The sequence below is a fragment of the Lissotriton vulgaris genome, unplaced genomic scaffold (assembly GCF_964263255.1).
Source record: "Lissotriton vulgaris unplaced genomic scaffold, aLisVul1.2 SCAFFOLD_329, whole genome shotgun sequence".
In the NCBI taxonomy this organism is placed as follows: Eukaryota; Metazoa; Chordata; class Amphibia; order Caudata; family Salamandridae; genus Lissotriton; species Lissotriton vulgaris.
Window position 1 is genome coordinate 1,227,658 of NW_028241434.1, and position 27,275 is coordinate 1,254,932.

Genomic DNA, 27,275 nt, shown 5'->3' on the forward strand with positions numbered 1-27,275 from the left:
TGGTCTTTATTTTTATAGGTGGAGAGATTTATGCGATTTATTTAACTGTTAAAACAAAATTCATCACATTGATTTCCCTTAAGTTCTTGACCTCTTTTAAACGAGTTGCTTTTACTTAAACAAGATCCATGTACTGGGAATACCTACTAGTTCCAACCTGTATTGTAAACGAAAGACCTTGTATTTATAAGAAGGGTAAACACCAATTGTGCTAACTAACAATTGAAAGCATTTTTGATCACAAGGAAAGAAGTCCAAGAGATCAACATAGAATAAGCAATCTATGTTTGTCAAAATTATTATAGAAATAGGACAAACTGAGATGTTGAAGAGGAGAAGGAAATTAGAAATATGAGGTACAACCTTAGAATCTACATTCTCCCTAAAAGCATAAAAAGAAAAATATGCATGACCATCGTTACTCATTAATAATAAAAATCACATGCTTATACACCGGTTCTTAAGTCGACATTCAAAGCGAGCATAGTGCAGACCCTAAAACTACATCCACAACAAAGCACTGCAGAGACGCTATCACCGACTGGAGATCATGGAAGCAGACAAGGCATTTTTGATGATCTACAATAGCCTGCTAGTCTCTTAGAAACGTAGCCTCTCAGAAACTGCAGCAAAAGCACTTCACCAGGGTTTCACAAGTTAGGACCACCTAAGCAGTAGGACTGTTCAGGTTTTAATACAAAGAACAGTGTCTTATTTCCACATTTTTATTGGGCTTAGGAAGTGCATCATGGAAATTAGTGACTTAAAATGTGCTTGCGTGTGCTGCACTTTACTGGGGCTGCATGTGCTCCAGAGCCCGAGAATACTCCTTAGATCTTCTGAAAGGGGATACCACATTTTTATTTTTAGGAGACACTTGAACTCTGGTCTCAGGATCCAACAACGAAACCTCTCTCCTCTATCCCTTTAAAAGTACACAACACTTAAAACAAACCCTACTCTTAAATTGTGTCTTCAGCACTCCCTTGCTGCTTGACTTGTGTCACGCTGTAAAAGCACGTTTCAATACTAGTGCAAGGCACCTGAGTCGTGAATGCGAACATTAAAGGGAAGCCCTCCCTTGAATCTTTCTGGCACAGTGCAATTTGCCTAATATATGTTTTCACCAGCCCAGGCCTTTGCAAACACATTCACAGCTGCGCTTTATTGCTTCATGGATGTGCTGGAAACCAGGATCACTAGGAGATGATTTACTCTTGAAATGATTTTGGAAGATGCTCCATGTCTTCAGAGTCAACCACCTCCCTTCTGTGCCCAGCTTACCTTCATATTTCAAAGCCATTCAGAGACTCTGTCTAAATATGATCAATCCAGCATGACTTTCACATTCCTCGTTTCCAGATCTCTACTTCCAGTGGAACCAGAGCAACTACCGTTAGAGACTTGCAGGATTCCTCATCCCTTGCCACAAGCCGCTATCTCCATCTTTCATATAACACTTGACAGGTTCCTGGTGCCACCAGAAACTCATCCACCAGATCTCAACGATAAGCTATTTTTGCCAGTTCCATAATTCATTGGTTAGGGTACAAGTGGAGGTTGGCACTGTGGTAGGAACCGCTGGAGTGGAGGTTGGCACTGTCGTAGGACCAGCTGGATCGGAGGTTGGCACAACCGTAGGGCCAACTGGAGTGGAGTTTGGTATCATGGTAGGACCAGCTGGAGTGGAGTTTGGCACTGTGGTGGGGCCAGCTGGAAGTATTTCTTAAATGGTCTAAAATAGTGGGGTTTGGACTGGCATGGCTGGTACAAGGCGAGGCGGGAATAGAAAGCTCTTGTCTGCCTAAGGTGTCTAGCATATTTGAGTGCCATGAATATTACCTGGTCAGCATTTGAACCGTTCTGACCTCTGTCTAGAATGGATTTGATATTAGTGTTCAGAGATTGAGTCAATACTTTATTACAAGTACAGTCACATCTCTCGGTTTTTTAGATGTTGACTTGCTTTTGAGATTGCTGAAATAAATATATATATATATATATATAATGTACTTAGTTATCTGTACTTTTAGCCAGCCCTCTTCAGCCATTGGTTTGTTGTTGTGTCTTTTATATCTTGATTCTGTTCACTACAGCATTCAACATGGGGCAGTGGTTTGCCCATTTCAGCCGTTGGCTAACTTCTCTCTGACAGGATTCTGCCCTTTCACAAGGATTACATCCACACAGAATAAAGGCAGGGTCTACTATGGCAATGTGTGCTTTGAAAAAATATTGCTGCTCTTAGTAATTTTTTTTATATGAATGTGGGTAAACTAGCTTCCACTGCAATTACGTTTGGCAAAAAGAATAACAAATCTAAGCAAGCACTGGCAAAGCCAAAAGCTGAGCTGCCAATGCTTGTTTTTTTTTTAATGGAAAGGCAGTTCAGAGTTTTCCTTGCAAATATTAGTTCAGCCACGAGGGATAGCTGGGATTCTGCCAGTGAGAGGTTCAGATCTATCAAGAAAATTTTTAATAGGCTTGTCAATGTGTTTCGCCCCGTTTCAGAGCCTCGTTCTCATGGGGATCTCAACCTTCGCCATGCCTATTTTCTGCATTTTCTGTCTTCTTACTGTACTCCTGGTGTGGGCTCTCCTGTCACAACCTCCTCCCATCCTTTTACTGCTGCAGCCCCATTTCTTCCAGCTATGTCACACAGAGGACATGACAGATGGCATAACTAGCAGACGCGTAAAGCGTTTCGGCGCGTTCTACCAGCCCCTGGGCCTCGGGACTAGGAAGGGCTGTTCATGTATAGACGTCGAACTAACTTTTTAGCACCTCTGTTGATCATTTCTGACACCTCAGCACCACTCCAGATGGCCTCGTTTCAGGCCTAAGGCTACACTACAGTCATAATACTTCACCAAGTAATGGAAGTTCAGCAGGGAGTGATCAATGCTGCGTGTCCCAACACTACCACGCATCTATCGCAGTCTCTAGCTCATCAGTGCTACTGTAGTAGTGCCTCCAGCTCTGGAGACCCAGGGAGACGAGGGAGTTGGCCAGAAAGTGAATGTGTTGGTAGCCGCTGCCAAATCAGAGGACCCAAGAGGCAATTTCCACTCACTGGTCTTTCCACAGACAGATTGTGGAATGCTTCCAGGCTTCCGGTAGGAGGGATGATGGGAAGGCAAAGCCACTTTTAATAGAATGTAATTCTGTGATACATGGACTGGGTGCCCTCGTTCTGCAGAGCAGGCCTGCACCTCTACACCTCCTGAGCCCTGCACTGGTGCCAGTCGTTGTAGGTGCCCCTCCCCATGTCTTCGACAAACCCTTCCGCTTCCTGTGATCTGGAGCTTTATGCTCACCAAGACACTACTTATGCCTGAACCCAGGAAGCTTTCTATGTTTAACCAGCTCAGCCTCGTCCAGGAAACCTGGCTTTGCTCTACCATGAAGCCTGCTCTTTCTCACACTTTGACAGCATTTCTCTTCCATAAGCCTGGCCCATTCTCTCCCACTTACAGAGCCTCCCTTATGCTTTGGTCTAATGCAGTGGTGGCTCCTCTGCTAAGGGGGAGGAGTGCTGCCCCACTGTTACTTGAGCAGTGCAAAAGAAAAAGAAAATGATAATAACCCCTTGAGTGCTTCTGTCGACCAGCGCCACAGCACGCACTACCTTCAAAGTGCTGCGCACGTCCGTTGGCTGACGCGGCCCCGCCCACTCTTCTAAACAGTCGCACCGCGGCAGAATTGCCGCAGCGGTTAAGCGGATAACAAGAAGTTATCATTTTATTTTTCTTTGCTCCAGCCAGGTCAGGTGGGGCAGGCTGACTTGCCACAGAGGGAGAAGGAGCGGTTTGCACCCACTCACTACTTGCGCATCACAGCTTGATCAGCCCTTTAGGGCCAGCCAAATCGCCTTGCGCACACAGCATGCTCTCCATTTGGCTGTGTTGCACAGCCCCGTGGAGAACTGCCTGAGTGGCCAAATAGGCCCCTCAGACCAATCACGACCGTGCTCAGACAGCGTTGTGATTGGCTGGGAGAGTCCATAAGCCTGGGTACTTCCGGTGCTGCCAGCAGACAGAGCAGAGGCGTGTGCCTGCAGCGGCGAAGAAGGTACATTTATTTATTTTATTTTTTCACCACTACCACTACCCCACAACCCCCAAACCCTGTCACACCACCCCCATTCAGAGGCAGCCACCACTGGACTAATGTTCCATGAGCCTCTCCCGATATCTCCCCTGATACTTTCATCTTTGCATAGCCTGAGCCCTGTGCTTAATTTATAAAATAATTTGTGCTGGGCAGGGATTTAAGTGTGTCAAGTCCTGCCGGCAAAGCACCGGCAGTTCTTAAAAGCAGGTGCTGAGACGGGTCCCTATCAGGCTCTCCATTTTTGCCCCCACCCTCGAGGATAAAAAAAACATCTCCACTCTGCAGCAATACCTCCCTTCACTGCCTTTGATGTAGCTTCAAAGAGACTCGTTGTAGTTCTTTCACAGCCTCATAATTTCAGAACTGACGCATGTTTTAAATGATATTAAACAAAGCCATAGTTGCTGCTTATTTATCTTACACAACTAACAACCATTGACAAAGCCAATAGTCCTGACTTATTATAGCTATAATCTAACTTGTTGTATCATAAATTTGGATGTAATGACCGAAACAGCAAAATACCAGTCAGGCAGTATTTTTAAGCCACGCCCTTAATTACATCAGCCACCCCCCTTTGAGAGACCCCACTGGTTTTTCATCCCACTTAAAGCCCTAGTGCCGGTCCCCATAGTTTTGCTGAGTAATGGCTGATCAGTCCACTTCTGGCGCTATCAAAGGCCGGGGTTGCAGACTACCAAGGCTGCATAGTCTTGATTCCACCTCATGCCTCAGTCATCCACCACCAGACACTCACTGCCTCTTTATTTCGCTCTCTCAGGTTCTTTTTCACCCCTGCTTTTTTTTCTTTGTTATTCTTTACCTCCTCCTTTTCTCTTTTTTGTGTTTTTCTGTGTCTTGCTCTGGATCAAAGTCTGATTATGAAAAATATGCATACGCCCCCAAAAAATGAGTGCCAGTGGCCCCCCACCTGCCACCACCGGCTCAAATTAAGTACTGCCAGAGCCTCATTCTAGCAAAAGCAGGCTTTGCACTCCAGTGATTCTATTAGGAGCCTTCGCCTTCTTGTTTTTAGGCCTTCCTCTCCCACAGGTCAATTACTTCCGTGAACAAGAGCATCCGCCCTCTTTTTTCCCCTTGAGCAAATACTACTTCTTCCCAGACCATGGCAGGTTTTCCTGCCACATGAAACACGCCTTTCTGTCACATGCTTCACGGTACCCAGCCCACTCTCCAACGTGTCATAAAACACCTTTCTCACAAGTTGTGTTATCCCTTGCTTTATTCCTTAATTACTATTATTATTTCACTGTTGCAACAGAAAAACATTTCCATCACGCATGTACAATAGGACATTCTTGTCAGCACATAGGGCATTAGCAGCAGTATGTGGTTGACTTAAACCAACATGATGTCAATCGTTGAGGAACAAAGCATTGGTGTGTGTTTTTTAACAGCATGAACACATAACATAAGAGTAACATGTAGGGTTAGGATTATTATTGGTATATTTACACAGTCTGGTGGAAGGCTGAGAGGATGCTGACCATACCTGATCTCAAGCAACAGCATATCGTTTTTCAGAGTTAGTCTGAGCTCCACCATAGAGGGTCCAGCCCTGAAGTTTCAGTGGATGTGTCCTTGCAGGTGGAAGGATTGACACTTGCGTGTCCCGCAGAATACCTTCCTCTCACAATCCAGGGCATCTCTGCCTCCATGAACCAGAACACCTCTCTTACCCTTGGCCAGGACTCACTAAAAGACCTGGGCACACCTCCTTTTGTACAATGACATATGGTACAACCGTCTTTCGCTACCATGTGCCAGGGCTTTGCATCTTCTCTTCCTCAAGCCATAGGACTCTCCATCCTTCCACCCAACCTCACGAGCCAGGGCAACCTTCTTTCTACCAATGAGCCAGGGCAACCTTCTTTCTACCACTTGAGCCAGGGCAACCTCTCTCTACCATCTGAGCCAGGGCAACCTTCTTTCTACCAATGAGCCAGGGCAACCTTCTTTCTACCACATGAGCCTGGGCAACCTTCTTTCTACCACTTGAGCCAGGGCAACCTCTCTCTACCATCTGAGCGAGGGCAACCTTCTCTCTACCAATGAGCCAGGGCAACCTTCTTTCTACCACTTGAGCCAGGGCAACCTTCTTTCTACTAATGAGCCAGGGCAACCTTTTCTACCAATGAGCCAGGGCAACCTTCTTTCTACCACTTGAGCCAGGGCAACCTTCTTTCTACTAATGAGCCAGGGCAACCTTTTCTCTACCAATGAGCCAGGGCAACCTTCTCTCTACCAATGAGCCAGGGCAACCTTCTTTCTACCACTTGAGCCAGGGCAACCTTCTTTCTACTAATGAGCCAGGGCAACCTTCTCTCTACCACTTGAGCCAGGGCAACCTCTCTCTACCATCTGAGCCAGGGCAACCTCTCTCTACCATCTGAGCCAGGGCAACCTTCTCTCTACCACTTGAGCCAGGGCAACCTTCTCTCTACCACTTCAGCCAGGGCAACCTTCTCTCTACCACTTCAGCCAGGTGACCTGCTTCAACTTCCAGCTGCCTGGTGTCCGCTCCTTATAAAGCCTGTGTGCCCATGTCACACCAGTCAGTCTTCGTATGCACAAGAAGAAGCTCTCAAAAACAGCAAAAGTGTGTTGTACTTGGCAAAGTGTTAGTGGCTTCAGAATAAATAACAACCCAGAGACTTGAGTCCAAATAGTTAAAGCTCCAGCTCTGGTCAGAAGCAGATGAAGTAGCTTTAGAGAGGTGTTTGCCATATTTGCCTATCCCTCTCCAGGTACCCCTGCGCTGCTCCTGGTCACTGCGAGGGAAGCTTGTCCTGCTTCTGCCAGTACTTAGATAAAGTAACTTTAGAAAGGAAGTGTTTGCCTGGCTTGTGTGCCGCTCTCCAAGAAACTAGACCCCTGTGCTGCACTTATTTCTGTGAGTGAAGCTTGTCCCACTGTGGCCAGTGCTGCACCTGTTCAGTAACTAACTTCTAGCCATACTAAACAGCAGCCACGCTGGTGTACAAGCTGACTAAAACACATTGGCAAAGCCAATAGCTATTGCATAGGTATTGGCTTTGCCAATGCTTGTTGGTTTTTATTATTTCTCCTGGCACAGTATTCAGGATGTTATTTTACTTCCTTGCATACATTCTTTGGCAGCTTTGTTTCCCCTGGCTCATCACTGCTGGTGTCATTTTGTCATTCAACACTTTCCAGGAGCCATTATTTCTGTTTGACGTTATGATAGGCGGACAATACTATGGTGTAATGCGGAATATATATTTGTTTCTTTCTGGGTGATCTCTTTTTTCCTCTGCACAGCCACCTAGAGAGAAAGTGCCCACATTCACTTCCACCAAGTAGCAGGCTTTGCAGCTGCAGTTTTCTTTACACCTCTCGTACGGGATGAGACAAGCAGTAGTTACTATTGACATAAAGATATTGATTTCCAATGTCAACCAAAGGTCAACTGTTGGCAAAACCCCACACCTCAGCACTGGAGGTTCATGTCAGAACAGCAGCTTTTTGGGATTGATTGCCAAACTTTATGTGACAACTTCTCGGTGCCCTCTGGTGCATATAAACAAGAGTCAGCTTTTTATGTGCTTACTCCGCAGGCCAAAGCTGCAGAACCTTAACCCAAAATAATCCTGTAGAATTACATGTGCCCTGGATGAAGAATATGAGTAAAGACAACAGCGGTCCTATGCAAGGAGGGATATAGTCAAAAGGTAAATATAGACACAATGGAAACTATATTGTAAATTGACTTGCCCAGCCGGGCAGAGGTCTAATATTTAATTTAGAACCACAATATTAGGAGATACCTTCAACAATTTCTTGGAGATGGGCACAAGCCTGTGCCCTTTGTTTACAAATTGTCATGGTTAGCGGAGTGGATAGAAGTTAGAGAAAGGTTTTTAGGCAAAAGCTATTGTTTTCTGTGCATATAGCAATAACAGAATTCACATTTACACCATTACTTGAAATATAGTAACAGATACACAACAGAGTATATGGTGTAGAAGTTGTCGACGGCGTTTCGATCCCATTACATAGTTACAGGGATCATCATCAGGACTGAGTAAAGCCTAATCATTCCTAGCCATGATAGCCGCATTGGGCGAGGAGCACACAGTGGGTGCCGGCCGGTGGCAGAGAGTAGGGGGCAGTCGTTATCCGCGGAGGAACCGGATGGTCCCAATTTAAACGGGCAGCTTAAACGGTGATTACGTTTCTGGCAGGGTTGGGTTTCAGGCAGGTATGCCACGGAGATCAATCTCCCCGTGGAGTGGTTGAGGCGCCAACAATGGGCTATTTCCTCACGAGCCTTAACAGACGACTGCAAGTGCTTCCAGGGCCGGTGCGATGAAGAATATGGCACCAGGTTGCTTCCTTCCATTTAGTTTACAATTGTGGTTTTAGTAGCTGCATTAATATATCCAACATGCCAGCTTTAAGAAATAAATAACATGATAGCAACATGCACGTCAAAGTTTTACAACTCAAAGTAAATTATCTACACAAAGATATTCCATTTAAATCAGTATACCCGTTTCCCTCTTTCAGTCTGAAAATCCTTCAGACAAAAGGATCCCATTATAATCTATAGGCTTTATGACTAATTTCATGAGTGATTTGATGTCATGCGGCACAAGTGATGAGGAGAAAGCCATGCCTCTCCTTGCGCATATGGAGGAACTTGCATCGGCATTTATGGCATTCAGCCCCAATGAGGTATGAGGTGCACACTGGCGCCGAGCATTAACCAGCCTGCACTTGTATAATCTATAGACATAGGCAGGAACTTCACACGCTAATAGCAGATGCATAGCATAAGCTGGAACTTCAGGCTCTCATAGCAGATGCATAGTATACACAGGAACTTTAGACTTTCATAGCAGACGCATAGCATAGGCATAGGCAGGAACTTCAGACTCTCATAGCAGACGCATAGCATAGGCTAGAACTTCAGGCTCTTGTAGTACATGCATAGTATAGGCAGGACCTTTTGACTTTCTCAGCAGACGCATAGCATAGGCAGAAATTTCAGACTCTAATAGCAGTCGCATAGTATTGGTATAGGCAGGAACTTCAGACTCTCGAAGCAGTCGCATAGGCAGAGGCAGGAACCTCAGACTACTAGCAGATGCACAGCATGGGAATAGGCAGCAACTTCAAACTCTCATTGCAGCAGTCTTGGCAGCCACTTCAGACTCTCACAGCAGACGCATAGCCTAGACAGGAGCTTCAGACTCTCATAGCAGTCGCATAGGCATAGGCAGCAACTTCTGACTCTCATAGCAGACGCACAGCATAGGAATAGGCTGGAATGTCAGACTCTCATAGCAGACACATAGCCTAAATCAGGACCTGCAGACTCTCGTAGAAGGCGCATAGCCTAGGCAGCACCTTCAGACCCTCTTGGCAGATGCATAGCTGTTACCATTCTGTAGGGTTGATGTCAATCTCTTCCAGGCCTAACATTATCCCCAGCAGGCCCGCTCACACTTCTCCTAGTCGCACTACTTTCTCACCTCTCTTACCCTGAGCACTGAAATGGGTGTAATAGGTGGTCTTTATAAGGGACGTCTGATATATAAGATGCTCCTGTGTAGTGGTAGCTACACCTGTTGCAGCAATGGCAGCTATACCTGCTGCACCAATGGCAGCTGCGCCTGCTGAACCAATGGCAACTATGCCTGCTGAACCAATGGCAACTACACCTGCTGAGCCAATGGTAGATCCATCTGCTGCACCAATGGTAGCTCTGCCCATTGCACCAATGGTAGCTAGACCTGTTGCAGCAATAGCAGCTATGCCTGCTGCACCAATGGCAGCTACGCCTGCTGCACCAATGGCAGCTACTCCTGCTGATCCTATGGCAGCTATGCCTGCTTCTCTAATGGCAGCTACGCCTGCTGCACCAATGCCAGCTACGCCTACTGCACCAGTAATACCTACTCCCATGTCACCATAGAACTGTACAAATCTGACGTTGTGCTGGACACCTGAGGCTGGTATGTGGCTTGCGTTCGGAGTGACCTGCCATGCACTGGCATGCATGAGAACATGGTGCGTGCTGGGTTGTGGTGCCTGGTTACGTCATCACATCCTGGCACTTCCGGGTGCAGCGCTGCGACACTGGCATGTGCACCTGAATATGGGGGGTGGTAGCGAGTGGTGATCACTCAAGGAGAGTCACCATGTTCATCTAGATGAGTTAGGATAGCGCAGAATAGTCTGATGTGCTGCAGGCGGTCACGGGCAGCCTCAATGCGCTGTACAATTGTGGCTGCTGCTCAAAGGGCATTACTGCTTCTGGGAGTTTTACTCGCAGGCCACGAGGAGGGTGTCTTGGAGAACTGGGAACTGTGCTGCTGGTGGGGCAGCATAGTGTCGGCGAAGCCACGATCAACTGGCACAGATGTCATGTAGACTAATGGCTGGACCTCTGCCAGACACCTCTGGCAAAGATGCCTGTGTATATCTGACACCTTCAGTTAGTCCTGCCTTTTTAGCCAAAATCATGTTGCAATACGTGGCCTGCATTGTTGGTTTTGACATTGGGAAGATGTGTTTAAGAGGCCCAGCATCCACAGTGCTGCTGCCTAAAAAGCAGAGCGATACAAAAGGGGGTGGTGATGGACGGAGCATCTGAACCAATTAAACACTCACACCCAGTCAACAGATCTGGGTTTAATCCATCACTGTTCTTAAGCCCACTCTGCCACCCCAGTTCAGACATGGCCATATGCAAATCAGTCTGACCCTGTGCCTCATGGGGAAAGTCCAGCCCGAACTGCCAAGCCATGCCTTCCCTGGACCGGAAACAAGCTTCCAAGGACCGGTTTCTGGCATTTCAGCCGTCCTTAGCCCGGCTTGCTTGAATACAGTGGCAAAGTGAGGAAGGGACTCACGTCTGAGCATACCCTGCCAACTTATGGCAAACAAAGCGGTACAAAAGGGGGTGGTGATGGACGGAGCATCTGAACCAATCAAACACTCACACCCAGTCAACAGATCTGGGTTTAATCCATCAAATACCAGAAACCCGTCCTCTGAAGCTTGTTACCGGTCCAGGGAAGGCATGGCTTGGCAGTTCGGGCTGGACTGTTCCCATGAGGCACAGGGTCAGACTGATTTGCATATGGCCATGTCTGAACTGGGGTGGCAGAGTGGGCTTAAGAACAGTGATGGATTAAACCCAGATCTGTTGACTGGGTGTGAGTGTTTAATTGGTTCAGATGCTCCGTCCATCACCACCCCCTTTTGTACCGCCTAAAAAGCAGAGACTGCTGAAGATACCACACATGGCACCGACACGTTGGCAGATGTACAGCAAATATAATCTGCAGAGCTCATTGTTAGTATTATAATGGTCTAGGTGGCATTCATCAAGCACAGACAACTCGCTGCAAGTGATGTAGGGGCAAGACAGCTTCAACAAAAGAGAGGGGGACCAAGGAGCTTTTTAAGGTCCAGTATCCATGCTCCTTAATTATAAATGTATACCAAAAAGGGGACACTGTTCCTAATGCAAGGTGCAAAAGTCACCCATGCAAGAGGGTGCAAAAAGTCACCCATATAAAAAATGGGAAAAGAAGAAAAAGAACAGAAATCCTAGGTAACAGCCCCCACCAGTGATAGGAAAACCATATTGTTGTCCTCTGTTGCCCTCACACACCCCGAAAGGTGTCATGCTTCATCATCGGGCAGTTGCTCCTCCTAGCGCCGGCGCTGCAATTCCCTATGGGTCCCCCAAAGGGTCTCTTTATCGGAGATCTTTTTATAGGACTGCCGGTTGAAGTATGTGGGGTGTGGGGGATGTGTTTATCGTGTTCAATAGAGGGTAATATAGAGACGTGCAAGTGTGATATAAAAAATTAGGGTCACCATGCAGCGAAGGTAAACTGGTGTACCCAGAGCAGACTCAACTGCTGATTAAAATCTAGCTCCAATGGCATACTATGCCCGGGGGTATAACGACATAGGTCAACATGTTTCGCGCCTGTATTGCCATAAGGATCGTTGGCGCTTCTTCAGGACCAGAGCTATAGTGTGTAAGGTGCATGTGAAAGACAACTAAAAATACCCTCACATAAATCAGGGCGGCGCAGTAACCTGTATGCCCAGCTTCTGGCTACAACTGCATGGTGGACCCGCTCCTGATCAGTACCTGTCAGCCGACTCCTGGTACAGGCAAGAGCCCAAGGCCTGGGCAAAAAGGGGGTGGCCCTGCTCCTTCTTGGCAAGGATGGGCCCGTGCTTTGCCCGGAAGCTGCCTGCACGTTTCCCACGACAGCCATGAGGTAACTCATGCAGTGCCTACTGATTGCACTGAAGAACCAAAACGTGCAGTCCTGACTGCCTATAGGGTACTACTAAAGTCAGCCCTGGAGGGACGGAGCCAATGCCAGGTTTTTAGGATAACTATATTTATCTAAAGGGGGATATGCTAATAATCTGGCTTGGATCCAACCCTCCAGGACCAACTTTTGAGAACCCTGCCCTATACCGGGGCGGTTCCTCCATTGAAGGTGAAGGAGCATCTCCCCACTGCTATTTCAGCAGTGCAAAAAAATAAAATTAGAGTAACCGGACTTTATTACCTTTTTATTTTTCTAAGCGGGAGTCGGGTCGGGGCTGGGATCTGTGACACCAGAGCAGGTGAGCAGTGGTTTGGACTCCTGTAAGTGCACATGACGGTTTGGCCGGCCATCTAGGGCTGGTCAAACCACCATGCGCACTTGGCATGCTCTCCAAGGTGCTAGGTTGCACAGTCCCATGGAGGACATTCCCTGGCTCCGAGGCACTGCCTGAGCCTCCAAACAGGATGCTCAGACCAATCATGATGCTGCTCGTGCAGCGTCTTGATTGGCTGGGTTTGAGTATGGAAGCCTAAATGCTTCCAGCAGACAAAGGAGAGGCGTGTGGCGGTGGGAGAGGCGTGCGGCGGTGCAGCTAGAAGGTACGTTTTTTTGTAATCCATCCCCTCTCCACCCCCGTCTCACCACCCCTGTTCCCAGACAGCCGCCACTGGCACTATAGTATAGTCAATACCACCTTCATCAAGTTTCAGCGCCACAGCAGCCTTCAGTGGGTCCCTGTTAAAGGCGAGAAACTTACGCTGACTAGTATTCATGGGGGAAATATGGGTGTGATCTAAGGATGAGTGAGTGATGCTGAAAATCACAGGGTGCACTAATGATTACTGGGGGGTGGTCAAAATCTAAACAAAAATCATGGTGAAAAATGAAATGTGACCCTGTAGCCAAGTCTTTCAAGTGATGGTGCAAATCTGGTCTGAGTGCAAATCTAAACAAGCAGTCAAGATGCATGAGTGGTGATGCTCCTGTTTGTGCAAATCTGGTCTGAGTGCAAATCTAAACACGCAGTCAAGATGCATGAGTGGTGATGCTCCTGTTTGTGCAAATCTGGTCTGAGTGCAAATCTAAACAAGCAGTCAAGATGCATGAGTGGTGATGCTCCTGTTTGTGCAAATCTGGTCTGAGTGCAAATCTAAACAAGCAGTCAAGATGCATGAGTGGTGATGCTCCTGTTTGTGCAAATCTGGTCTGAGTGCAAATCTAAACAAGCAGTCAAGATGCATGAGTGGTGATGCTCCTGTTTGTGCAAATCTGGTCTGAGTGCAAATCTAAACAAGCAGTCAAGATGCATGAGTGGTGATGCTCCTGTTTGTGCAAATCTGGTCTGAGTGCAAATTTAAACAAGCAGTCAAGATGAATGAGTGGTGATACTCCTGTTTGTGGCCTGCTGGTCCTTTATTTCGCGTGACCGGGCTCTGTATCTTCCATTCGAACCTACATTGCGCAGCGAGTGTGCATCTAAAGCACTATTAAATGTCTGAACTTCTTTAATGACGAGGAGTCATACTGCTTTTCAGCGCCTCTCTGTTTCTTCTCATAACTAGTAAAAGGACGAAGGCAAGCTGCCGTCTGCCAGGGCTCTTGATTGTCAGGTGCTGTACGATTTCTTCAAACGATGGATTATCCATTCAGCCACTTGGCTAAATATTTTTTTCATTTTTAATTATGATTCTAATATTACATGCACCATGATAGCAATAACCTTAAGGGGAACTGCAGTTGTTGGGTTTCAGAATGGGAATTAGGGGGGGTGCAAAATGTGTCTAATTTACATTTGTGTAATTATGTGACATTTTGGCAAAGTTACTTGAAATTACGCATAATTACGGAAAATGTAAATGCTATATTTTAGCGCAAAATGAAGGCGCATTTTAAAAAAAGCATGTCGAATAAATGCTGCTCGCTTTCTGTTGTTCCCGTGAGTTTGTGTAAATTTTTACGATTGGAGCATTCACAGTAAATGTTAACCATCAATGGCATGTAATTATGTGACGTGAAAAAATGGCATACTTTGTGAATTTTGTGTTACAAGCATAACATAAAATTCCTGACATTATGTGAATTACACTAGTGCAATTTAAATTAATTTTTGCCCAGGCCTACTGGGAATGCCTATGAAGAAAAAACTGGTGAACATTCAAGTTGCAAGAAATCATAGATGCATTCTTGCTGGATAAGACATGGAGTTGAGGTAGTGTGGGCTGGAGTAACGAATGCATTAGGCTGTGTGGAAGATATTGTTTTTTAATTTCTTTCAGAAGACCTTATGAGTGTTGCTGTTTCTGGTGTGCAAGGCTATTTCTTCCAGAGATTTGGTCCTTGCACAGAAAAGCCTCTGTTCACTTGGAGGCGAGACATGAGCTTTTGAAGTCTCTTTGGTCCTGCCAGAGAACCATGGAAATTGCACCACACATGACTAGTGTGATCCTTGTATTTAAGTTCTGTAGCCAGTTACATTGCTAGGGTCTGCAGACTTCTTTTGACTCTCTACATTATATATGGGAATGTAGTTGCTTACAAATTCACCTTCATTGTTTACTAGTTGCCACTCAACTATGCCTTTCAAGATTGCAATTAGAAATAACAGCAAATGAAAAACCTGATCAGGTGCATTGTGGGATACATTTATTATGCAAATGAAGCTGAAGGCCACCTTTATCAACTTACAAAACTTTGAATATCTACAAACAACGAAAACTGAGAGGAAATTATATTGTTAAACACATTCCTCGAAATACCATTAAAGACATTTGAAGTAGAGATGCCTCAGTATGCTTGGGTGGAAGTTGAAATACCTTTAAAGTGTGTTCCTGCAGCTCTTCCCCATGCCTCACTCTTTCTCTGTCTCTTACCACAAGGATCACACTGAATGGGATGAAAGTGTCTAGGCCAGATGTCCGGATCGGAAGGTACCGCATGATCAAGCATGACCGGGACAAGCACAACGAGCCGAATCCTCAGAGGTGAGCCATTGATGCCTCGATGAATGCGATTCAGGCACAAGGGGTGGGGGCTTTGGTGCCTATTTTTGAAACCGAGTACATCACTAGCCTGCTAAATGCTTGATCTGCTTTGTGTGTGTGCTGGGGCTGACACTGGTGCTGAGAGAGTAGACCACACTTAGGAAAAGAAATGTCTAATTGGCAAACCTTTCTATCCTGCAAGAATCACACCTTCTTCTGGGTTGGGGATGAGGGTTCGGCAAGGATGGTCACCTATTTTCTTTTCTGTTTCTGGCACTGAATTCCATCAGTCTGTAGTAGTGCCCGAGCCAGCCTGTCCACAGGTAGATGGAAGCATTGAGGGGTGAAATTTAGGAATGAACATGATTTTAAGGTTCCTGTGAAGGGTTATAAGTAATTGCATTCCTGAGCGATTGCTCGATACACCTAGACCTTGCACCAATAAAAAATCCATGTTGAGTTACTTTGTCCTAAAGTCAAAGAGGCAAAAGAGTCACAGTTGGAGAACCTAGACCTCGGGATGATGGGAGAGGGGAAGGGGAGGGCGGGGTTTAACAATAGAATACTATCAATAATTGTGATGTACCCTCTTCTATAGCAGTCACATTTTCTTACATTCATACCGCTTTCTGACAAGTTCTGTCAGCTGGGAGTAACATATTATTTGCAGAGCTTGAGATCTTAAGGTAAGTCTTAGATGTCATACTGACAAGCTCGGCCTCTGAGCCGATCTTCTGATGAGGGTGAATGAAAATTAGCCACTTTTACATTTATTTTCATTATCTATGATTTTGTCTTTATGCTGCAAATATTACACCAATAAATGATCTTATTTATCATGACAAACCTTTAAAATAAGTCCAGCTAGTGATGGAGCGGTAATTTCTTCTGGTAGTTTCTCAATGCAAAACCTTCATGCTACATCTAATTTACCGCTCAAAAGGTGTTGGGCCCTTCACACCATGTATTACCTTCAGGAGATTTTAAATAAAGATGAACAGTCAAAATACAATTATTATTGTAAGCCAATAAAGAGAGTTGTTGATTATTTTAAAGGGTTTTATTTTCTAGTCAAAAAGTTAATTTTTCTCTAACCCTTAATTTATTAGTAAAATATCAATCAGGTTACAAAATTTAGAAAACAGGAAAAATAGCATTAATACAGAACACATTACAGTCTGCATATAAGCATTACATATGGAAAGAAAATGTGGCACAAGATGTCATTCAAAATTCTTAAAGAGTTTCTAAGAAAAATAGTCTTGCAAGGCTAATCAAAAATCAAATAGTTTGCAAAAATCTCCCATTAAGAGAAATAAATGCATAAGTCAAATAAATCTTTTCAGACCTAATTAATAAGTCAAAGCATAACTGAAAGTTTAGCATCTAAATCTAAAAAGCCTTTCTATCTGTTTGGTGCCCTGTGCATCTCTGTGTCTAAAAAGCAAAAAGGCCCATCACCAGACCTCAAAGGAATGTGGCCTGAAGTGCCAAAATATGACGTGGAAGCAAGAAACCTCCCCCTGACACTCCTCGGACGCCACTCCTCCCTTCAGCAAATCTCCCGGGACGTTTCTCCTACCTAACCCATAGAACGTCTGGCCTAATCTGTTCCTTCTCTCAAGAGCTCACACACCCCCCTAATGAGCCTTGAAGCCAGCTGAGATGAGAAAGCCAGCCCCTCCTCCGGAGAGGTCAGAATTTATACACAAAATTTTGGCAGACTACACAAAATGTTTCAACTTCAGGAAAACCTGTACATGATTGGTCAGTCATGATGGCATGAGTTCTCACAACCCTGACTCATTCTAAAAAACCTGACTTTATCAGTTTTAACAAAAGAAGCATACATGAATAACTACATTTTATAAGTTTGCAACAATTGCTAGGGAAAATGTTTCTATAGTTCCTTCCTTCCTGTCACAGTGCAGCAGGACGGATACTTTAGTTAGCTGGTACATTGGCACAATCACAAGAATGTACAGTTCAAGCTGTCCTTGACTCCTTCCGCAGTTTGAGTCAAGCTGCCACAGTCTGCGCATGCTCTCTTCTCTTTCAAAGCAAGCCATAGCCTTGCTGGTTTCACAGGCAGCCATTTAATGGTAGGCCCCAAAATAAAACAAACACAAAGATAATATTAATTTCATGTAAATCAGCCCATTATGTTTCCCAACTCTATACTAATACCCCTTATAAATGTTTACCTAGCCAAGCTACTCGTGTAAAGCAGCTTTTCTATTATTTATGACAACATGCAAAATAAATGTGCAATTTGCAACAAAGAAAAAGAGGTGTTATTAACTGAAAATATTTATCAAAATATGCAACAAGTCAAAGTCTCTTAAGACAGAAATAGTGGATTTAGGGATGAGCTGGGAAGAGAGAAACATTTATTTATTTACGAAGCTTATAGAGCGCGCGGCTACCTCCAGCGGGGGTGTCCCGGCGCTAAGACTACAGGTTTATCACAAGAGAGGATGCCTAGTTCATGTCCATCCGAAAAGAAAACCATGGGCTGCAGGGGAGCTCATTAATTAGCGTTTAGTAAACAGCCAGGTTTTTAGTTTGCGTCGGAAGACTTGCTCAGACTCGATGAACCTAAGGTCTAGAGGTAGGCTGTTCCAGAGCTTGGCGGCTGTAACTGTGAATGTTCTGCCGCCGCTTCGAGTGAGCCTGAATCTGGGGACGTTCAGCAAGCGAAGGCTGTTAGATCTCAGATGTCTTACTGAGGATGATATCCTGAGCCTTTTGCTCAGATAGGCCGGGCCAGTTCCATTAATTGCCCGGAAGGCAAGGATCAAAACTTTGAAATCAATGCGACGGGCTATGGGAAGCCAATGTAGCTCATCTCGGTCCGCTCTGACCGAGTTGCGGGCGGGGATATTTCCAATCAGCCTTGCTGCCGCGTTCTGAATGATTTGTAGTCGGTCTATTAGATATTGGGGGGCGCCGGCATATAGGCTATTGGCATAATCAAGATGTGCCGTAATAAGTGCCTGGACCACCGTTTTGCGGGAAGTCTGGGGAGGTAGGGAGAAATCTTCCTGATCATACGCAACTTATTAAAACAGGCCGCCGTAACTTTATTGACCTGGGTTTTACCGGACAAGGTGTTGTCAAATACGAAGCCAAGGTTGCGGGCAGACGGCACTGGTATGGGTGGAGGTTTGAGGACGGTAGGCCACCATAAGGTTGCAGGGGGAGTCGATTTCTGGCTAAAAAAGAGAACCTCAGTTTTGTCAGTGTTTAGGGCAAGATGATTGGCAGCCATCCATGCGCAAATGTTGCCAAGGCAGTTTTCGAAGTTGGAGAAGAGGGAGTCAGAATGGTCTCTGAATGAAAAAACAAGCTGAGTATCATCAGCATAAGAGACCACCCTGACCCCCCATGACTCAACTACCTTGGCAAGCGGGGCCAGATAAGCATTAAACAATAGAGGGCTCAAGGCGGAGCCCTGAGGCACACCGCACATGAGAGGTTTATCCTCAGATTCAAATGGGTGCAGCAGTACCCTTTGGGACCGTCTGGACAGAAAGGATTTGATCCATGCAAGGACTGTGCCACCAATCCCCAGCTGTTGTAGACGGGCTGTAAGTATGTCGTGGGATACAGTGTCAAATGCAGCGGATAGGTCAAGGAGGACCAGCATGGCCTCCTCGCCCCTATCCACTGATTCCCTAATAATCTCGGATACTTCCAGCAGCGCAGTCTCGGTACCGTAGCCGGCTCTAAAACCGGACTGAGAGTCGTGCAGCAGCTTATTTGTTTCTAGATACTGAGCCAGTTGTTTCTGGACCACTTTCTCCAGTACCTTGGCAGGTTTAGACAGAAGCGAAATGGGTCGATAGTTGCAAAATTGTGAGGGGTCAGCATCGGGTTTCTTCAGGATGGGAAGTAGCCTACCATGTTTCCAAACTAAGGGAAATTGACCACGGGTCAAGGAGGAATTCGAGATGGAGAGGAGGGGATTAATTAAAACAGGGGCAAGATTGCCCATTACTTTGGCAGGGACTGGGTCTAAAGGCGAGCCAGACTTGACTTTATAGAGCAATGACAGGGCTGAGTCGTGGGTAAGTTCGCTGAAGGAATTAAAAGAGCAATGTGAGAGATGTAGAACATCAGATGGTGGGTTGGGATAGACGGAGTCAAAGGAGGAAGAAAGTTTGATGATTTTTTCCTGAAAAAAGTCAGAAAGTCCGTTGCACAAGTCTTGAGTGGGAACGCATTGGGTTTTCATGGCAGGAGGATTCATAAAATCCTTCACGATGGTGAAGAGAGTTTTGGAGGAATTCTGCGCCTTTTGGATGAGATTTGAAAAATAAGCTCTCATCGAGGTACGTTTAAGTTTGTGGAATTTATTTAGGGCAGATTTATAGGCCAGTTTGGCCATAGGGTCATAGTCCTGGCGCCATTTGCATTCCATCTGTTTGCACTTACTCTTTTCCTCCCTTAGCATGGGGAAAAACCAAGGGGCAGAGGGGCGAGATCTGGCAGACGTCAGGGGAGCAAGAGGGGCAATGGAATCCAGAGCAGAGGTAAGGGCAGAATTATATCTTACCGTTTCCTTGTCAAGATCTTCCGCCTGATTAAATTGATACTGAAAACGGGAATCAATGGACTCACAGGTGACTTTGGTCCATTTGCGACCACTATCTCTGTTGAGGAAAGAGGGAGGGGGAAAGGGTGGAATAGTGATAACAAAGGGAAGAAGGAAATGGTCTGACCAGGTAAGGGGGAGGGGAGGAAGGGCAGAAATACCAGGATGATTAGTGAAAATAAGATCAAGTGTGTGGCCTGCTTTGTGAGTGGGGCCTTTGACTAATTGGGACAAGGTAAGTCCTTGTAGGGTTTCCAGAAGAGAGGATGCTTGAGCACAGGACGGATTATCAATATGGAGATTGAAGTCTCCCAGCACTGTAAAGTGGGAGTGTTTAAGTGAAAAGTCCGCAATTGAATGCATCAGGGCATTGAGAGAAGAGGCGGTGGCAGAGGGCGGATTGTATACCAGGATACCGGCAAAGATAGTGCAAGCGGAGTCCTTGATCGTGAGATGCATGGCTTCTATGAGGCCAGGGTTAGCAATTTTTGTAATGTTCAGTGTAAGGTGGGATTTCGCAATTACCGCGAGACCCCCACCAGATTTGGAATTATCTCGGTTAATGCCTAATAGTCGGTAGCCAGGGGGAATGGCCAAGTTAATGTCCGGCTTGGACGAGTCTTTAATCCAGGTTTCTGTGAGGAATAATAGGTCCCATTTGTGAGTGTCTATCGACAGCCAAATATCAGACGCGTGTGCAGGAAGAGATCTGCAATTAATTAAGGCTGCGTTTAAGGTAACCGGGGGCGGGCGGTGAGCAACATTCATAAACTGAAGAGACGGTTTGATAAAAGCAGGAATGGCGATGTTACAACGTGAGCAAGAATATGAAATAGTTTCCAGGCTTTGGGGGTTACAACACTTTGCTGGGTTGCAAACGCCTTGACGTAAGTATAAGAGTTGATCGGAGGACCAGGAGATTGTTGGGGTGCGAGAGGCAGGTGGACTGGCGCTAGGCGCGGGCCCGGCGTGGACGGGCGCAGACGGGCTTGCCTTAGGCGCGCCATCGGCGCGCCCGCTGCGCCCGCCCGCTGCGCGGGCGGGATGACCCCTTCCTTTTATCCATGTCCGACTGGTGGGAGGAGGGTGGGAGGCGTCCAGGAGCTGGAGCGCTACCCTGCCTCCCCCCAAGATGGCGATTCCGCGTTTTCCCGGCCTGCGAGAGCGCTGTGCTCGGCTGCGCCGGGGGAGAGAGAGCAAGGTCGGGACCCCTGTGACGAAGGAATCTCGTCAGGTCAGGCAAAGAGGTCTGTTTCCGATTTTAAAAATGCATCAGTTAAAATATTTACAATTTTTAAAAGAGCCAGTCGTAATTGCGTCTGTACGCTAGTATTAAGTCACCATGCATACAGAATTTAGCTTCACACTCACACTGATTTACTTTCCGCTTCAAATGAACAAAGAGAGAAGGAGATGCCCCCGGCTTCCGCCTCAGGGGTGAAAACAAGTAATCTGCAGTATGTTTGGGCGCCAATCCTTAAGTAGTGAGGGAGGGCGGGAGGCGTCCAGGAGCTGGAGCGCTACCCTGCCTCCCCCCAAGATGGCGGTTCTGCGTTTTCCCGGCCGGCGAGAGCGCTGTGCTCGGCTGCGCCGGGGGAGAGAGAGCAAGGTCATATTCTATTAATCTTCAAAGCTAAAAAGGCCACTTTTTTCTACATTGAAAAAACACATGTTAATTCAGCAAAAGCATTGCAGAGTGAATAGGCCTCACTTTCATATTTTTCATGTGCCATGTTTTTAACTTGCACCAAAAGGTGCGTGGCAATTTAAATGCAGTCTGTCTGAAGCACAAAAAAATAAAACCATGCCTGACTGCAGATGAAATCTGCTCCATCAATCCACCCTTCTGATGATTCAAATCATAATAAGATGATTTTTAATTCATCACACATATTTCATTTTCAAAAGTGACTTTTTTTTTTAAATTGCAAAAGCTGAGCATATAACAATGTTACTTCTATTTCTAAGGCAGACACAAGTCTATCTGTAATCAGATCATATATAGCCAAGCTCAAATGTTTTAGTGCAGAGTTCTGTAAGTAGCTTCTTGGAACAGTTAGTCTTCTTTAAAATAAGTAACTAAAATAATAAAAAAGGAATTCAACAGGACAGTTTCAGCATTTCTTTGCTCTTTGTCATCAGCTTGCCATCAGAATGGCTCATTGGCATTCTGTACCTTTTTCAATGCAAATTAGACGACTTAGGTGCTGAGAAACTCTGACAGAGCACCATCAATCATTTGCACTTTTTCAACCAATGCCTTTCACTCTTATTTTCACTTTGATCAGATTCAGGTGTTTCACCACAGCATCTCTCAGATCAAAGCCGTTGCACCATCCATTATGCAGATCTTGTGTAGCAGCTGCAATCTGGTGAAAAACTGCACACTGTACATCAACCAGACCTACACAGCAATGGCTAGTGTTCACATCATTGTTTTCCACAAGTGCATTTGCATATGCATTTTCAAGCCACGTTGGTGTTGCTGAAACACAGTCTTTTGTAAAAGGTAACTCAGTGCTGCCATTGTGTTGCTTTATTATGCTTGACACTTCAGGCAGATAGCTACAATCCATTCCTTTTCCAATCAGTTGTTCTGCACTCATTATCTTTAAGACCACATTATGATCTGATTTCAGAGAAACTGGCAATCTATACCTGGGCATCAGTCTTTGCAATAACACTTTTGCCACTATGCAGTTGTCACTTTTCCCAAAAACAGTTCTGATACAACCCTGTTGTGCTGCTTCAAAAACATTTTCTTGAGCCTCTTTTAATTCACCTGTGAAGATTCTGTTGCGTGTTTATCTAGGTTCCTGATCGATACTGTGACCTTATGCCCCTATTCGGCTATAAATCCATTTATTCCCTATATTGGCATAACCGTTCAAGTGCGATTTTCTGAAAAGTCATCTCTGGCCTCACACGATCAGAGCCACATTCCAGCATAGTTCTCTCTGCCACTTCCTTTGCGACCAATTAGTGCAATGACAGAGCAGTAGTCACTATCTGATATTCCTAGATAACACTCCGAGTTCTTCAACAAGATAAAAACTCAGCAAACCTGGAAATCCCCGCTTGCTGTGTTTTGATTAGTAATGGAACTCTAATGAGCAACTGATAACTATCACTTCCTAGTGACATCTTTAATTGACGTCTTATGTCCAGAAAACTTGCGTCAAAACCGGCACCTGTCAGGTATAAATATTACCAACATTGCCTTAAGCAATGGAGAGCTACTGTTGCTGATGCCAGCTGCCTGCAAGACCCTGTGTTGGTAAATCTAGCACTCAGTCGCTGCAGCCTGCTGTCCCTGTGGTGGTGAAGCTGCTGATACCATTATCGCTGCTAAAGCGCGAACGATGGTACAGTACGCTTAGGAGCTGAACAGCCGTCCCTCTGCGAAGACATCCAGCAGATTCCAGCTGCCCGTGGACGCTGTCCCCCCTCCTTCCTCGACGCGCTGAAGAGACCCGCTGCCTTTCTCGTGCAGAGAAATCCAGCTCCGGCATTTCCAGTCTGCCCTCGCGGGTGACTGGGATATCGAGAGTGACCCCTGAAGGAGATACCAATCCTCCATCATTCTATTCAGAGGTATGGTGTTGACTAAACCCTTAGACGAGAATTCTTGAAACAAACCTTGGCAAAACCAACTTAACTTAAGCTACTTACTTACTCCCCTTTTCACGTGTTAGGCTTAGGTCAGGCACACTGGGGTAGGCTTAGTTAGAAGCACCAGTTGAGTATGTTAGCCTAATGTATATATGACTGTATATATGTTTTATTACTTTTAAACCATTGTATGGCTAAGAAACCATATCAATGCTTTTACAGTTCTATTTCGCAATCCTTATCTTACTGTACGTACTTTTTATCATAACAATTCTTGCAATTGTGGCAATACATTTCTCTTGTACGAGAAGAAAGACTGTTCAATAAATGTTAACCCTTTATTGACAAACGCCCGTCTCTCTATTCTCTACATCTCGTGAAAGTAAACTGCACTAGACTGACTGAGTGAAATACATGTCTATTGTTTCACACGACCCTAGAGATTGACTCTTGATCTGAGGAGCAAAGTTGTCATGTTGCACGGTTGTTGGAAAGCTGAATCCCTTCTTGTCTGTGCCAAGGAAGCTGATCACTTCCTATGCAGAGAAGAAAGTTTCCAGTGACCTCTGAGCTAGTTGGTAACACAACCCAATTAAGTTTAGCATAGTCAGTGGAGGCCTGGAATATCCGCAGTTCCACGTCGATACTACTGTTTATGTTATTCCAATGCGCAGGGCCTAGTGGGAAACTAGGAACTACACTACAATTCCATAGAATGTACATGCTAACAGAACACAAATGTGTGCATCTGAATTAGCATTTCTCTCTCCCATGACAACAGTGACTCTCATTTGAGCAGATATACTGCATGTTATGGTAAGGGCAATCAATTTCGAATTTTGGGCTGAGGTAACTACTGAAAGCCATGAAGCTTTGACAACATAATGTATAAGGAGCACAGCATGCGCTGCTTTTAATGTGTCACCTTTCAAATATGGGCCATCTACAAAATGGACATTGTTGGGCTGACTCAGACATTCACCATTAAAGTCTGACTTTGGCTTTATGCATATCTTCATGATATTTAGACACTCATATTCAGTTTCATCACAATCCAATTCATTTGCTGACATTTTTGTGAAGTTAGGGTCAAAGGTTATTGGGCAATACATCACAGGCCTTTGAACACAGTCATCTTTTTGAATAGGCAATGAGAGAGTGCAGCCCTCCCTCTCACTGCAAATTGGTGTATTTTCTTTCAAATAAACTTTCATCCCTAGTGCTGGGGCGCAACATTCTTTCTCTTTCAACTCTAGGAATGGTTTTGTGCAATTGTTGTCCAATGGAAGCGGATCAGACACATCCTCATGTGTCAGCCTCAGTAAAGGCTTAGCCACTAGGGAAAGGTTTAGTAACCACTCTCTACAGCAGCTAACCATTCCCAAAAATGTCCTGACTTCTTTCTTTATTTGTGGTGGATTTATTTCCACCTTCTCTGGTGACACCTTTCTATCTCCCTTTCCAATTTTGTGTCCCAGGTATTCATCTTCTTTTTGGCAGTACTCCTGGCTATTCTCATGCATTGGCACTGTGACATGAGCTTTGCAAACATCAATAAAAGTAAGCCATTCTTCAGCACATGGAATGTGAAAAAATATATTGGCTGGATTCGGTACCACAGGACAACATGAAAAAAATATGCTTTTAATCTCCTGCACTATTCTGTTCTTTTCATTTATTTTCTGTGAACCTGTAATCAGAAAGTTACACAAACTTCCAATCAATTCCATCATCAAAAATCCTTCTATTGGTAAAATTTCTGCAACTGATGGTGTTCCTGAGTGCATGTCATTTGGTTCTAATTTTAATAAGACATGTTCTGCACATTTTATTAATCTGGCATCCTTCTCTGTGAACTTTCTTATTTCTGTGTTAATTATTTTTTCAAAATCAGAAGGTATTTTTTCAACTGTCTTTTCTGAAAATAATGCTACAGCTGTCTCTTGTTGGGCCATTTTAAAATGTACATCCTCATCAGGAATCTGAAAAATAACATTATCTGATGTACAGTAATCTCTGCTGCTTAATTTGCAAAACAATTGTTTTTCTGCTAGGCTTGAGTCACAGACAACAGTTTTGCAGTTTTCCTCAAATGGGCCTAAATTTGGTGCAACTAAATCTGGACTTTCCTCTGCCTTCACAATGCACTTGGTAAATTCTGAATTGTCAGGGTTAAAACTCTCATTTTCAAACACAGCAACCTGTTGGACTGGGTTTTGATTTTGTCTCTGGAAAAAATTCTCATTTGCTCTGGACATCTTATTTAAATACATTTTAGCATTTTCCATATTTTGTGGGACCATCTTTGCTTGGAAAATTCCTGCCATAGGTACCTATTTCTGAACTGACATTTGCATTTGTTTAGCTGGTATATTTTGCATCTGCATTTCTCCATGTTTTTGTGCATCCTGTTTAAATTTATTTTTCTTCTTCCAACGCTCAAATCTGCTATAAAGGTGGCAAAATGACATATTTTCCAGCAGTACAACATCCATACCTGAATTTGCACAAACCAAACCAACATTACTTCCATCCTGTGTTCTTTTAATCTGTACCCAATCAAAATCCTTTGCTGACACTCCACCCTTCAGGAAAATAATCACTGCTATATTTTCCTCCATAACAACTGAAAATGATGGTGCATTGATGCAAACTCTTTTCATTGTCTCCTCACCTGGCCCTTGAACAACTTTAGATTCAAACCACATTTTATTCTGCATGGCATTGGCAATGTAAAAGAACATTTCCAAATTAATGCACAACTCTTTTAAAATCTCAACAAATCCATCAACTTGTGGGTACCACAGCATAATTCTGTCTCTCAATTGTGGGAATGTGTTCAGAAATGCTGCAGGTTCACTTTTATTCTGTGGCATAGGAACATGCACTTCTCCCACCTTTTCTCTCAATGAGTAAGCAAAAGCTTCTCCCTCATTCTGCTTATTATTTTTCTCAAATAAATCTGGTGGCTTCTTTTCCTTATCCATTTTCCTTGCTAGGTCTGGTGGTTTCTTTTTCTTCTCATGTTTTCTTGGCCACTTGTCTCCTAATTTCTCAAACCCATTGCATTTAAAAATATATTTTATTTCTGCAATTTGCAATTGCATTCCTGAAGAACATATTTTCTCATTTGCTTCATCATCCATATGTACCCTAAAACTTTTCTGAGATGGAAAACATCCTGAAACATCAATTTCATAAATTTGAGCCAAATCTGTCAGGCCATTATGTGTAGTTAATGCACATGCAACTGTTTCCTTACTCAGGGAAATTAATTCTTTTTCCTGACACTTGTTCACATTTTCATTATTTAAACAGCATGGACTGTTATTTTCTCCATGTTCAAGTGCTGAATTTAAAACACTAAGCTGTCTCTCTTTTTCAGGGCCTGTGTTAATATGTTCTCCCATGTTTTCTATCTTTTTAATCACTGCTGCTTCCTCAAAGCAGGTTTGAGAAATCCCATTTTCAAATATATTTATTTTATCCTGAGCTGTAGATGTTGTAAAGGCCATTTTTCCCTCACCTTTCAGTGCTTGGGGTAATTTCTGTTCAATAATCTGTGAATTCTGAGTTTCTGAAATAAACTCTGCCATTATCACTACTTCTGCAGCTCGT

The 27,275-nt window shown here is 44.7% G+C and overlaps 1 protein-coding gene across 1 annotated transcript in view; it reads left to right on the top strand.

The window, feature by feature from the left end:
- Nucleotides 1-27,275, top strand: part of LOC147671294 (beta-1,4-galactosyltransferase 2-like) — a 914,400-nt gene that overhangs the window by 800,014 nt on the left and 87,111 nt on the right. The window contains exon 6 of the mRNA XM_086948094.1: nucleotides 15,344-15,448. Coding sequence (XP_086804220.1) covers nucleotides 15,344-15,448 — 105 coding nt within the window. The remainder of the gene's footprint in view (nucleotides 1-15,343; nucleotides 15,449-27,275) is intronic.